This window comes from Otolemur garnettii, unplaced genomic scaffold (genome assembly GCF_000181295.1).
Source record: "Otolemur garnettii isolate 467f Iridium unplaced genomic scaffold, OtoGar3 scaffold00042, whole genome shotgun sequence".
Lineage (NCBI taxonomy): Eukaryota > Metazoa > Chordata > Mammalia > Primates > Galagidae > Otolemur > Otolemur garnettii.
The window spans coordinates 11533700-11546717 of NW_003852437.1; the positions used below are offsets into that span (position 1 = coordinate 11533700).

Consider the following 13018-nt stretch of genomic DNA (forward strand, 5'->3'; position numbering starts at 1 on the left):
GGCCCGGGCTGGATTCAAACCCGCCACCTTAGGTGTATGTGGCTGGTGCCTTAGCCACTTGAGCCATAGGCGCCGAGCCTGAATCTTTAATCTTGTGAAGACTTATTAGATTGTGATATATTATGTTTGTGTTTCTGCTATATTTGTCAACAAAGAGCTAAAATTACATCAGAGTTTTAATTTATTTAATTTTTTTTTTATAAATAGGTCACCTGGTGGTAGACCCATTCATAAAAGGAAAAGACAAAATTTACAATGGGATCCAGTATCTCTAATATCTGATGCACTTAAACAGAAATTTGCCTTCCGAGAAGATGATTCTTTTGAGAAAGAAAATAGATCTTGGGAGTCTTCCCCATTTTCTAGTCCAGAAACTTCAAGGGTAAGCTAATAAAGAATTCATTTTTTAGTTCTTCTCAGATGTACTGTTCATGATTACAGCCTTGCATTCAAGTTCTCTTGAAGTAATTAAGCAGAATGGGCTATACAGTTATTTGTTGACATTGCTAATGTTTCTATTGTTTTTGTTAATTTTATATACTCATTTTCACTTGTAGCCTATTGTAAGGTCTTTTGAAATAGAAAACTTGATTTGAAAAATCTTGGTGTATAAGTTTATAATGATTTATCCTAGACAGGTGCCAGTATAATGTTTTCTGTAGAATGAACTGGGCGTTTCAAACTTTGAAAGGACCAGGAATGAACAGTGCAAGAGTTTTACCCTGACCATATGGAATGTGAATACTCCAGTGTTTTTCTCAGTCAAATATAAAGACTTTGGATAATTTAGTTGAATAGAATGTTAACTCTGCCTTTAAAAAAGCAAATGTGGGGGCAGCGCCTGTCGCTCAAAGGAGTAGGCTGCCAGCCCCATATGCCGGAGGTAGTGGTTCAAACCCAGCCCTGGCCAAAAACTGCAAAAAAAAAGCAAATGGGATCATCTGTTATCTTTAATGACAGCAACTTACTGGATGCTTAAAAGGACACACACTGTAGTTCACACACTTGATCCTTAAGATTGCTCCTTACTTGAAATCTTCTCTTATATTTAAAAATAATTCTAATTTAGGGGGTGGATTTTACATCTTAGAGTTCACTTGAACTGGTACTTAAGAATAAGCCTTGAGACAGGAGTACACAAGAATAGCATCTGAAATCAGGTAGATAGGATTGAGGAGAGACCCATTTCAGCCAAGGCAGAGACTGGAAAACTCAAATGCATGTGGCTCTGGAGGAGCATAATAGTGAGGAGAGTTGTCCTGACCTCATTCTGGCCTGTGCAGTCTCTGAGGTTGCCTCTGTGTGTGTGTGTGTGTTATATCTGATGTTTAGTGTGTTGGCTCAAAATTATATTCTTTTAACTAGGTAGAAAGGCAAAAAGTACATCATTTCCTTTAGAACTATTACAATCAAAAAATGCAGATGTGCCTAAAATAAATGTTTAATCCTAACATTTGTACAGCAGCTTATAACTTGCAAAGTACTTTTTTTACTCATCTCATTTGATCTTCATAGCAATATCCTGAAATAAAGGTGAATATTACTTGTTTGAAATGCAAGGAAAATAAGCCTCATAGAGCCCGTAATCCCACATGTAAGGGGCAAAGCAAAAACTAGAAGATGTTTCATTAAACTTCCAGGGTGTCTGAAAATCTAACGTGGTCAGTAGTGGAACATACTGTTTCCTAGTGAGAGTGGGGACATGAAGTATCACTGGGTTGTCATATCCTGCCTGCTGATGGTTCAGTGTCTCTTTGCACTTTCCTTCCAACCATCTGCTAGCATTTCAGAGAAAGAATTGTCTCTTTTTATGTATTTTGTACCACCTAATTTCAGTATGGACACAGGGATTCAAATTGTAGTGGACTGGGACTGCAGTCTGCGCTTACTCACTTTTGTGTCCCTGCCACTGCACAGCTGACTCTCAAAAAACTGTTGTTGAGTGAGTTTAAACTTAAAGAGTCACCTGGTACTTGTCATTCTTTTTTTTAAAAACATTAGAATAATTTCTGTGTGAAACATCTCCTTTATTTCAGTTTGGACATCATGTTTCGCAGTCAGAAGGACTGAACTGAAGGAGGAACTGGTCAACACAAAAGCTGTTGAACAAGTTATCAGCGACAAGATATATCTATGCTTAGAAGAAAAGACTGCAGAAATATACCAGCCAGTCTTGCACTGCATTTCAAAGGTCTTCTCTTCTGTTAAATGATGTCTATTCTGGGATATGTAAACCTTGGATAATAACCTGAAAGAGTCTTGACTGTTAATCCTTGTTTTTGGTTTTGAAGAGCCAGCGATTTACTGGCTACTGATAATAGGTGTATGGATGTTTTTCATGTATATTAATAATATGAATATATTATTTAGCACAAATGCTGAATAGATACTTGGAAACATTTTCCTAAGCAATTGTACCTCTTAATTTAACAACCTTTGAATGTTTTAAAAATTGGTAGTGGATCTGATTTACTTGTCCTCCAGTAACTAGGAGATATTCAAGGAAGATAATATTACACTGTTTTTCATCAAGATAGTCATAGTTTGAATTACATAGGTTGAGCCTTCTAAAACTTCTGAGATGATAAATTGTTCTTTGAAAGTGACTTTGTTAAATTATAAAAGTAAAGAGTCTTGACAAGTATTACCTATACTGCTATGTAAATATGTGTATGCTTGTCAATTTTTGTTCCTTTGTTTCTGTTACATCTATATTCTCTTTCTTTGTAAATAGAGGGTGAAATAAATGTTCCTTTTGAACTTGGTTGTATCTTGCAGCAATGCAAGTGTTTTCTTCCTGTCCAGGTCCTGACCAGGGAGCAGGGTCTGCTAAGACCTGTGGAAACTGGCGGTGACCGACTGAAGAAATACAGTGTTTAGAAACCACAGTAAAGGCTTAGTGCTTGTAGCACAATGGTTACAGTGCCAGCCACATACACCAAGGCTGGTGGGTTCAAACCCGGTCCACACCAGCTAAAACAGCAAGGACAACTTCAACAAAAAATAGCTGGGTGTTGTGGCAGGTACCTGTAGTCCCAGCTACTTGGGCAGCTGAGGCAAGAGAATCGCTAAAGCCTAAGAGTTTGAGGTTGCTGTGAGCTGTGATGCCATGGCCTCTACCCAGGGCAACATAATGAGAGTCTATCTCTAAAAAAAAAAAAGAAAGAAAGAAACCATTGTAAAGAAAGAGACATGAGATAAAAGTGGGAGCTCAGGGGTCCATTGCCCATTTGTGGGCTTCCAGCAATGGCCCTGAGTGTTTGCTCCACTCTGCTTTTAGTGGAGTCTATTTGCCCAGAGGGTAAGATGAGGGAGGGAACAAAGAGGCCAGCAATATCTCTGATAGAGCATATCAGCTCCTATTATTATTATTAACCTTAAAGTAGGCTTGAAAAATCTGAAATCTGAGCCTTGTATTGGGAGAGTCTCCCACTTGAGATCACACACAGATTTCGAGGGGTTAAACTCTGCTAGTTTCTTGTGGAGTAAAATGCCACTGGTGTTAATCTCCTCTTAGGAATTGGTGGGAGGGAGGAATTTTCCTCCCATCACCACCACAGAGGATCTTCCTTTGCAATAAGGGATATAAACTCATTTGCCCATATATCAGGGCTTGAGCTACTCCCTTGATCTCTGCCCCAGGCAAATGCAAATCTCCACAATGGGTATCTGCTTTGCCTGTTTACTAGGCAGGAAATGACCCAGTTAATGTATCTTTCTTGGTCTTTGTAATAGCCTCTTCTATGATCATTTTTTTTTTTTTCCTCAGAGTGCTCATAGACCCAGCAGGGGTGTTTGTATACTATATACAGGCTAGAATTTCAGAAAAGGCAGGACGCTTGCTAGTAATAGCTAGCTTAAATGTCAACTGGCTGACTTATCTCTGTTCTGACTCAGCTTACTTTTTAATTTTCCTCTTTTTTCTGGGGGTGCTTTCCCTTGCCAAGAATGGTGTCTTGGGTCCCCGTTCTCCCAGTGCTTATCACTTGGTGAAATAGGACTTTTTGTGTGAGAGGGGTAGAGTTTCTTGGGTCATACATATGAAACACACACATTTGCAATAGGTATTTTGTTCCTATTCACCCACATACTAACCTTCAGTCTGTGCCAGAATCAGAGAGCCCTTAGCACCCACCCATTTTGCCAGGCTCTCTGCTGTCAGAAAAGCCCAGCTTGCCCAGTTTTCTTGTAGCAGAGGGTTGGTTTCCTGGCCCACCTCCATTTCCAACCCTTTCTTTCCTCTTAGTTAAGAGTGCCCCCAGGTTTGGCCTGGCCCATCTCCATTTCCAACCCTTTCTTTCTTAGTTAAGAGTACCCACAGAGTTGTCCAGTGACCATGAGGAACAGGCTTTGAATCCCAGAGATGCAAATCCTGATGTTGCTTAGCTGTTGAACCAACAACCAGTAAGACCTCTCTCCAGACTTCCTGTTGTAAGAGAATGATACATGGGAGAGGTTTACCTTGTGGGCTTTTGGCTACTTGCAGCCCAAATCATCTGTAAGGATACAGCAAGTGTGGTTGTGCAGTTCTGATGCCTGGCTGCCTTCTATGAATTTTTTTTTTTTTTTTTTTTTTTTTTTGGTATTTCTTGTCCTGCTGATCAGTAGTGTATCTGTTCTTGCTGTTGTTCCTGTCCTTCCTGTGTGTTTCTCTCACGCTGGCCTTTTCTCATTGTCCTTGTAATAAGAATTTTTTTCTGGCTCAGCACCTGTGGCTAAGGCACCAGCCACATACACCTAAGGTGGTGAGTGTGAATCCAGCCTGGGCTTGCCAAACAACAATGACAGCTGCAACCAAAAAATAGCCGGGCGTTGTGGCGGGCGCCTGTGGTCCCAGCTACTTGGGAGGCTGAGGCAGGAGACTCGCTTGAGCCCAGGAGTTGGAGGTTGCTGTGAGCTGAGATGCCATGGGCACTCTACTCAGGGAGACAGCTTGAGGCTCTGTCTCAAAAAAAAAAAGAAACGCTTTTCTCCTGAAATAACTGCTTTTTATCCCCTGGGGTAGGGGAATGTCGGCTTGCATTTTCAGTTTTTGAGTTTCCTTATTCAAGAATGTATCAGCAACAGCCCTTCCCCAGCAACCAGCAGAGACCACTGGAAGATACTGTCCCCTGCCAAGTGAAGAAGTATTTGTATTTCTTGAAAAACCTCAGGTTGAATTTTTTGAGGACTTTACTATTCTAGTTTAGAAAGAATTTCTTGCCTTCTCAAAGCATACCAATACCAATGATACCTTGCAATTGAGGTGAGCTTGGGTCCTCCTCTGTTAGAAGTATGACTCCTGGTGTCCTAAGGACACATGACCACATGGCCTAAAATCTCCCTTCAGAAAGCCTCCTAAGTGGCCTAACTTCAGGTAACTTGTGTTTATTGTTGGGTTCCTAGGCCTTTGGGATTCACTTTAGGCCCTTATCATGAAGCTATACATAAATTGCCTAAAACCTAAGTTATTCATAAGATTTATATTTGGTCACTTTTAAAACTTATTTAACTATACTGTGAATGCTGAAAATTTTGCAAGTGATACAAATGCTACCTTTTTGTCTTGACTCTGAAACATTAACTCTCTGACCTGCCCTAGAAGAGTCCCTTCTTTCTCTTCCTCAGATGCCTTAAACTAGGTTGCCCTGTCCTTCCCAGTCAGCTGCTAGTTAATCCCTATAGACATTTGACAAAGCATTTCACTACTATTTTACATTTGGAAAATGAAGACACTGGTTTTATAATATAGACTGCAGAAAGTTAATGATATTCAAAATCTTAATGGTTGAGATGTGCAAATAACAGGTTTTTCAAGGCACTGTGGAATGTAGGTCACTGTTATCCTCATATTTTAGAGGAGGAACTGGGCACAGAGAGCCTACCTCTATCCCAGTAGCTTTGCCAGGTTCTCAGCTGGTTCTGTGGTGGAGCTGGGATTTTTTTTTTTTTTTCACTTATTTTTATTTATTTATTTTTTTACTTATTTTTATTTATTATTTATTATTATTATTATTTTGATCTCTAAACTGTTTATAAAAATATGGAACACGTCGTGAATTTGCGTGTCATCCTTGCGCAGGGGCCATGCTAATCTTCTCTGTATCGTTCCAACTTTAGTATGTGTGCTGCTGAAGCAAGCACTGAGCTGGGATTTTTTTATTCTTTTCTTCAGCAGGCTGGTCTGCAACACCTGGGCTCAAGAGAGCCCCTTGCATTAGCCTCGGGAGTAGCAGGCGGCAGGCCTGTGGTGGGGCCCCGGCCTTAAGAGCTGGAATTTGAATCCACATACATGGGTTTTCCAACCCATATTTTTTTTACCCCTTACGGAAACATTTCCATTTTCTAAATTTGTTTATCTATTTATTTAGACTTTGCCTTGATTCAGAAAGAATTTAAGGCAGTTTGCAAAGATACATAAAGCACAGCTAAATAATACAAGCAAGAAACCTTCAGATTGCAGTTTTCCACGTTCACCACTAGAGGACAGTATAACACCGAGAGCACCCAGACTGGCGGCAACTGTAAACTTGTTACCTACCATCTTCAGATACCAAATTTTTAGAAATTATAGACAAAGCAAGGTTAGATTTAGTGTTAATTTCTTTTTTTTTTTAAATTTTTTTTTTTTATTTCAACTTTATTACTTAGAACGTTTTTTTTTTTTTTTTTTTTAATTACTTCTTCCTCCTGTAGTGTCTTCGTGCCCCCCATTGGCTGGAATCACAAGGTCCGGCTGTCTCGTTGTCCTGTTGTTGTTGTAGAGACGGGGTCTCACTCTGGCTCGTTTGGCTCAGGGGGGTCTTGGCTGGTCTCGAACCTCTGAGCTCAGGTGATCCACCCGCCTCGGCCTCCCATAGCGCTGGGACTACAGGCGTGCGCCACCACGCCCGGCCTGTTAATTTCAAAAGCAGCTAATTTTAAAGGGAATTCATGAATTACAAATATCCATATCTTTGGTAGGTGTGACATTACTCATGTTATCAGGGTAATAATTCAACTTTTCCCAGCTAATAAATATTCTATAAAATTCATTGATAAAGCAAAGAATAGTATTGCTTAATTATTAAATTCAGTATTGCAGTGGGGCTCTATTAAGTTCTTTTGTTTGAGTACAATTATTTATTTCACTACTAAGGGAAAGCACAAGGCATTTTGAATATAGTTTTTACTTTTATCTCAATAAAGATTGAGTAAATTAAATTAAAGTGGTAGAATTTTTTTCTTTATATATGCAAATAAGTGCTTCCAAAGGCATTGTACTTATTTAAAAGTTTGCTGTCTCTTCTTTTTTCCTACCTTGTGTGTTAGCCCAGTGTCTTCCCTCAGCTGGAATAAGGCTGAGCTAATTCTGACCCGTCTGCTGGGACCCGGAATGACGGGGCCAGTATGCCAGGGCTCATCCTCTGGGTGGGACAGCACTTCTGTCCCATGTGGCTTCAGCCTTTGCTATGTGCTGGTTACCCCTTCAGTTCACCCCTCTCACTTTAGCAGCGTTCAGCCTTGCCCTGAGCAGCTGGTAGTGGGGGGGCCTGAGCTATACTGCTTACACCAAACCTCCCTCCCTGGAGACCAGACCATCCTTTCTGCCTTTCCTGATCCTGATATCTGTAGTCACTGGTGATTATAATTAGCTATAATAGTTAAATTCACTGAACACTTAATTTGTGCTAGCTACTGGCTAGCCTCTTCACAAACATTAATTTGTTAAATCCTCGTAATAACCCTATAAGACAGGTGCCCTGTCTACAGAGGAGGAAACTGAGGAATAGAGAGTTGGTACTTTACCTAAGGACACACCACTAGTAGCCTGCTAAACCAGGACTCAAGCCTGGGCAGTTTGGCCCCACAGTTTGAACTCTTATCTGATAAGCCAACCCCCACCAATAGACACCCTGTACCCCCAACCGTCTGATGACAAAAGCAGCATCAGCATCTGGACCCCAAGGCACCACTCTAGCATAGGTGTGCCTTGGTGCTTGCTGTTCCCATTACGTGGGGATTCCCACTCATCCTTCAAGACATAGCTGAAAAAGCATTTTCCTTAGAACTCTTTCCTTAACATACCACCCACCCCCACCCAGCAGCAGATATGACCATTTCCCCCTTAGTTTCCAGAACGGTGGGCTTCTCTCTGGATTCACAGCGATTACAGATGCTTCCTAGTCTATTTCTCTCCAGCTCCATTAGGCTCTTCTTACATCCAAAGAACAATCATAGCCAACAGTTAGTGAGAACTTAATCACAACCACTCAAAAGAGTTATGATTACCCCCATTTTGTAGACAAAGCAAATGGGGATTACAGAACTCAGGTAGTTTATCTAAGGTCAGTTACTACTAAGTGGAAGGTCTGGGATTGTCTGACTTTCAAGCCTCTGCATGGAACTTAAAATAAGCACCCTCTGTTGGCACCTGGGTTAGAAAACAGACTTCATGTAAATTTATTTAGTTAAAAACACACCTATTATTTAATAACAGACTTACCCAAAAGTATATAAAAAAATAATGCAAGTTAATTGTTCAAATTTATTTAGCTAGGAGGTTTCAGAGCTGGGTTTTTTATATTTATTTATTTATTATAGAGACAGAATCTCACTTTATTGCCCTCGGTAGAGTGCTGTGGTGTCACACAGCTCACAGCAACCTCCAACTCCTGGGCTTAGGTGATTCTCTTGCTTCAGCCTCCCAAGTAGCTGGGACTACAGGCGCCCGCCACAACACCTGGCTATTTTTTGTTACAGTTTGGCCAAGGCCAGGTTCACCCTCGGTATATGGTGCCGGCGTCCTATTCACTGAGCCACAGGTGCTGCCCGGAGCTGGGTTTTTTAAATCAGGACTGCCAGAAGGCCAGGGACATTGCTCTCAGTATTTGTGGTCCATGTTTGAAGTGAGCATATGATCAGGCTACATGATGTCAAGATTGGTCACAAATGAGATGTGACCTTCAAGTAATTTGGGTGATTTTCTTGCAGGGGTTGTAATCTGTCTCTGGAGGCATTTCCTGAAGACTGGTTCTGAAAATATTTTGAGCAATGGCCACATTGATTGCATGACCCAGGAATGATACTCATTTTAAATACAGACTTTCTGGTAAGAGGGTCAGTAAATTTGCCAAAGGACTTTAAAATCATTAGTATATTTTGTGACTGATACTGCCTTGACAGATACAGAGATCCAAGGTTTAGAGGTTTTTTTTTTGTTGTTGTTTTTTAGAGACAGAGTCTCACTTTAGAGTGCTGTAGCATCACAGCTCACAGCAATCTCCAACTCCTGGGCTCAGGTGATTCTCTTGCCTCAGCCTCCCAAGTAGCTGGGACTACAGGCACTCGCCATAATGCCGGGCTTAGAGTTTTTTTTAAATTAAATTTTTTTCTTCCATTTAAAAAAATCCAGTCTCAGGCTGAGGTGTGGTAACTCACGCCTATAGTCTTAGCACTCTGGGAGGGCAAGGTGGTGGGATCACTTGAGCTCAGGAGTTTGAGACTAGCCTGAGCGAGAGTGAGAACCCATCTGTACTAAAAAATTAAAAACTGAGGCAAGAGAATCTCTTGAACCCAAGAGTTTAAGGTTGCTGTGAGCTATGATGCCATAGCACTCTGCCAAGGGCAACGAAGTGAGACTCTGTCTCAAACTCCAGCTCCCAAAACCTCCGGATCTCAGTAGAATAAAGTTAGCTTTAATAGATGACAGAGTGGGCTCGGCGCCTATAGCTCAACCGGCTAAGGCGCCAGCCACATACACCTAAGGTGGCGGGTTCGAATCCCCAGCCCGGACCCGCCAAACAACAATGACGGCTGCAACCAAAAAATAGCCGGGCATTGTGACGGGTGCCTGTGGTCCCAGCTACTTGGGAAGCAGAGGCAGGAGACTCGCTTGAGCCCAGGAGTTGGAGGTTGCTGTGAGCTGTAATGCCACGGCACTCTACCCAGGGGGACAGCTTGAGGCTCTGTCTCAAAAAAAAAAAAAAAAGAAAAAAAAAATAGATGACAGAGTGAAATTTGAATGAAGATAAAAATATTCTTGACTAGGTCAAAAGTAGGTGAGTTTTGACAAAAGTTCCTGAGGTATTGCATCATAAATGCCTCGGGTTTCCTATATTCTTTAAGATGTACATGGGACTTTTATACCTACCTGTTATTTTCTATTCCAATTAAAATCTTATGAGCAAACTCTTCCTTTAATGGCACATGCCTGCTGCCAGGAGTCACTTACTGAGTGAATCCCTGACTCTGGCCATAATCAGTTTGAAGTGAGTAAGAACATCTTGTTGAATTCTACTGATCGTAGAACATTTAACCTGCTATATTCTGTGTTGAGCATTAGATTCGTAGTTTTTAGGGTAAGCTTTGTTGGGTAAGACTCCTAACTTTTGCTTTTTCAACCTGATTTCTAGAGTTTTAGAAATGCATGTTCAAATGTGCATTCTATTATAGTTGGTTATCTCCATTTCCTCTGTCCCGAAGTCACATAGAGAAGTTGGGGTGAACAGGAAGAAAATAAGCATGGGAGATGAGAGAGGTGGTCCCGGCAGTGACCCTCACGTACAGTGTCAGATTAGCTAAGTCTTTTCACATCTTTTTTAAAAAAATTGATTAATTAATTTTTATTTATTTATTTATTTTGAAACAGAGTCTCACCAGGTCACCCTAAGTAGAGTGCTGTGGCCTCAGCCTAGTTCACAGCAACCTCAAACTCCTAGGCCTAAGTGATCCTCCTGCCTCAGCCTCCCAAGTAGCTGGGATTACAGGTACCCATCATAATCCCCAGCTATTTTAGTTGCCATTGTGGTTTAGCTGGCCCGGGCTGGGTTCGAACCTGTCAGCCCCAGTGTACGTGGCCAGCGCCCTAGCCACTGAGCTACAGGCACCAAGCCTGTACACATGTTTTAAGAAAGTAAAAAACTGTATTAAACTGTAATACTCAGTATATATCGATAACAAAAGATGAACACAAATCACACTGAGCACTCCTTGTGACTGCAGAAGTCAAACATGACTCAAGTATTACAAATTTAATGTAGTTTTTCCCTTTCATAAAATGTGTACGCATTTTTTGGCACCTTCTGTAAGTATTTTGAAGATAAGAAATTATCTTTGTTTTGAATGCATAGCATTTATTCAGAAGTTTTCTGCTCTTTGTAGAGATTCATAGCATCCTTTTCAAAAATACTTAATAGTAAGATGCTTGAGGTTTTCTCTTTGACCTTGAGGAATGTAAGGATGCTGCATTTAAATAAAAATGTTAAGATGTTTTCTGAAAATGTGAAATGGAAATTTATTCATATAATTGTGATAATTCCACCTTTAGGGCACAAGCTTAATATACCTAGAATGAGATGAAGATTCCTGGACAGACACGTCCTCTTCAAACAAACAAAGAATAAAATATATGCACATTTATGTTACTATTATAGAAGTTGTACCTGCTCCTAAGAGGAGTTCCATTGTACACAGAACGATTTAGAAGGTATCTGGAATAATATACATCCATTTGGGATAGGCAGAGAAGTTTGTATTCAGAGAAGTTTCACTAAGATGGTAAGGGAAGACTCGGCGCCTGTGGCTCAAATGGCTAAGACACCAGCCACATACACCTAAGGTGGCAGGTTCAAATCCAGCCAGGGCCCGCCAAAACAACAATGACAGCTGCAACCAAAAAATAGCCGGGCGTTGTGGTGGGCGCCTGTGGTCCCAGCTACTTGGGAGGCGGAGACAGGAGACTCGCTTAAGCCTAGGAGTTGGAGGTTGCTGTGAGCTGTGAAGCCATGGCACTCTACCCAGGGGGATAGCTTGAGGCACTGTCTCAAACAAACAAACAAACAAGATAGTAAGGGAATCTGGACATCATATTTTATGGGGAGGAGTTAATACAATTAGTTGTGTTTAATTCGAAAGAGGAGATTGATGGGGAACATGGCAATTCTCTCTCCCTATAGAGGGGGACTGATCTTGTGAGTTGCTCCAGATGGAAGTTCTAGACTCGTGGGTGGAAATTAAAGGGGAGCAGAAGGGGGTTCAGAGTCATGAAGAGCTTGGAACACTGAGAGCAGTTCAGCCTGGGAGGTGGGCACATTACACAGTTGTGAGCTCCCTGTGGAGGTCCTTTACTGCCCAAACACTGTACATACCCACCCAGTGGAGGAGCTGGGCAGAATGATTGGGAGTTTGACCATGGACCACAACTAGGGGGGCTTTGGCTGCAGCCTCACAGCTCTGTGACCTGCTTTTGACATTGAGTTTCATTTAGAATATTCAATTACAGTTGATTAACATGAGTTTATTTATAGTAATAATAACAAAGACAATGCACAACAGTTTATCACTGAAGATCATGAATGTGCTTACAGTCAACATAAGGTAAACTTAGACTGTTTTTACCTAGCTATATCAAAGAACAAGGCGGGATATTCTGATTCAACTGTGTGGAATTTTCAGGGAGCTATCACTGAGTTTTTTATTCCATTTAATCTGTAGCCTTCTGTGTTGCTGCATTTCAATAAGTGACTTTAAGAAAATGACATTACCCTTTCTAAAGACAACCTCCTTTTCTAAGGTTTTTATTTATTTTTTTTACTTCATCAGATGCCTTAATTAAAGTAAAAGAGAAGTCAAATTAGCCCATTTTCCTCTAAGCTATAATCTATTTATAAGTACATATGTGAACAAAATAAAAATGAGAAGACAATGTCGGGATCTGCTTCTGACACCACTTGTCAGGGCCAGGGACTGGCCAGGTCTCGGGCCTGGCTTAGGCAGGTTCCAGATGCGGACTGCTAAGCTACCTTGCTCAGGAACAGTTTCTCTTAGGTGCTTGAGGGCTATCTACTTTAGCTGGAGAGAGAGAGAGAGAGAATCTTAGAGAGAGTAAAGCAGTCTTCTTAGGATAGATAGATCTTAGTCTTTTTTTTTTTTTGTGATGGAGTCTCAAGCTATCCCCCTGGGTAGAGCGCCATGGCATCACGCTCACAGCAACCTCTAACTCCTGGGCTCAAGCGAGTCTCCTGCCTCAGCCTCCCAAGTAGCTGGGACCACAGGCGCC

General features: G+C 41.2%; 1 protein-coding gene and 1 non-coding gene across 2 annotated transcripts in view; one reads left to right on the plus strand and one right to left on the minus strand.

Annotated features, from left to right (window-relative positions):
- Positions 1-2075, plus strand: part of MTFR2 (mitochondrial fission regulator 2) — a 13954-nt gene extending 11879 nt beyond the window's left edge. Inside the window, exons 6-7 of the mRNA XM_023513537.1 lie at positions 208-382; positions 2037-2075. Of these exons, the coding sequence (XP_023369305.1) occupies positions 208-382; positions 2037-2075 (214 nt within the window). The remainder of the gene's footprint in view (positions 1-207; positions 383-2036) is intronic.
- A 3941-nt stretch (positions 2076-6016) lies between these two features.
- Positions 6017-6123, minus strand: LOC111725525. The gene has a single exon (XR_002773571.1). It is a non-coding gene; the product is annotated as a U6 spliceosomal RNA (small nuclear RNA).
- Positions 6124-13018: the final 6895 nt, after the last annotated feature.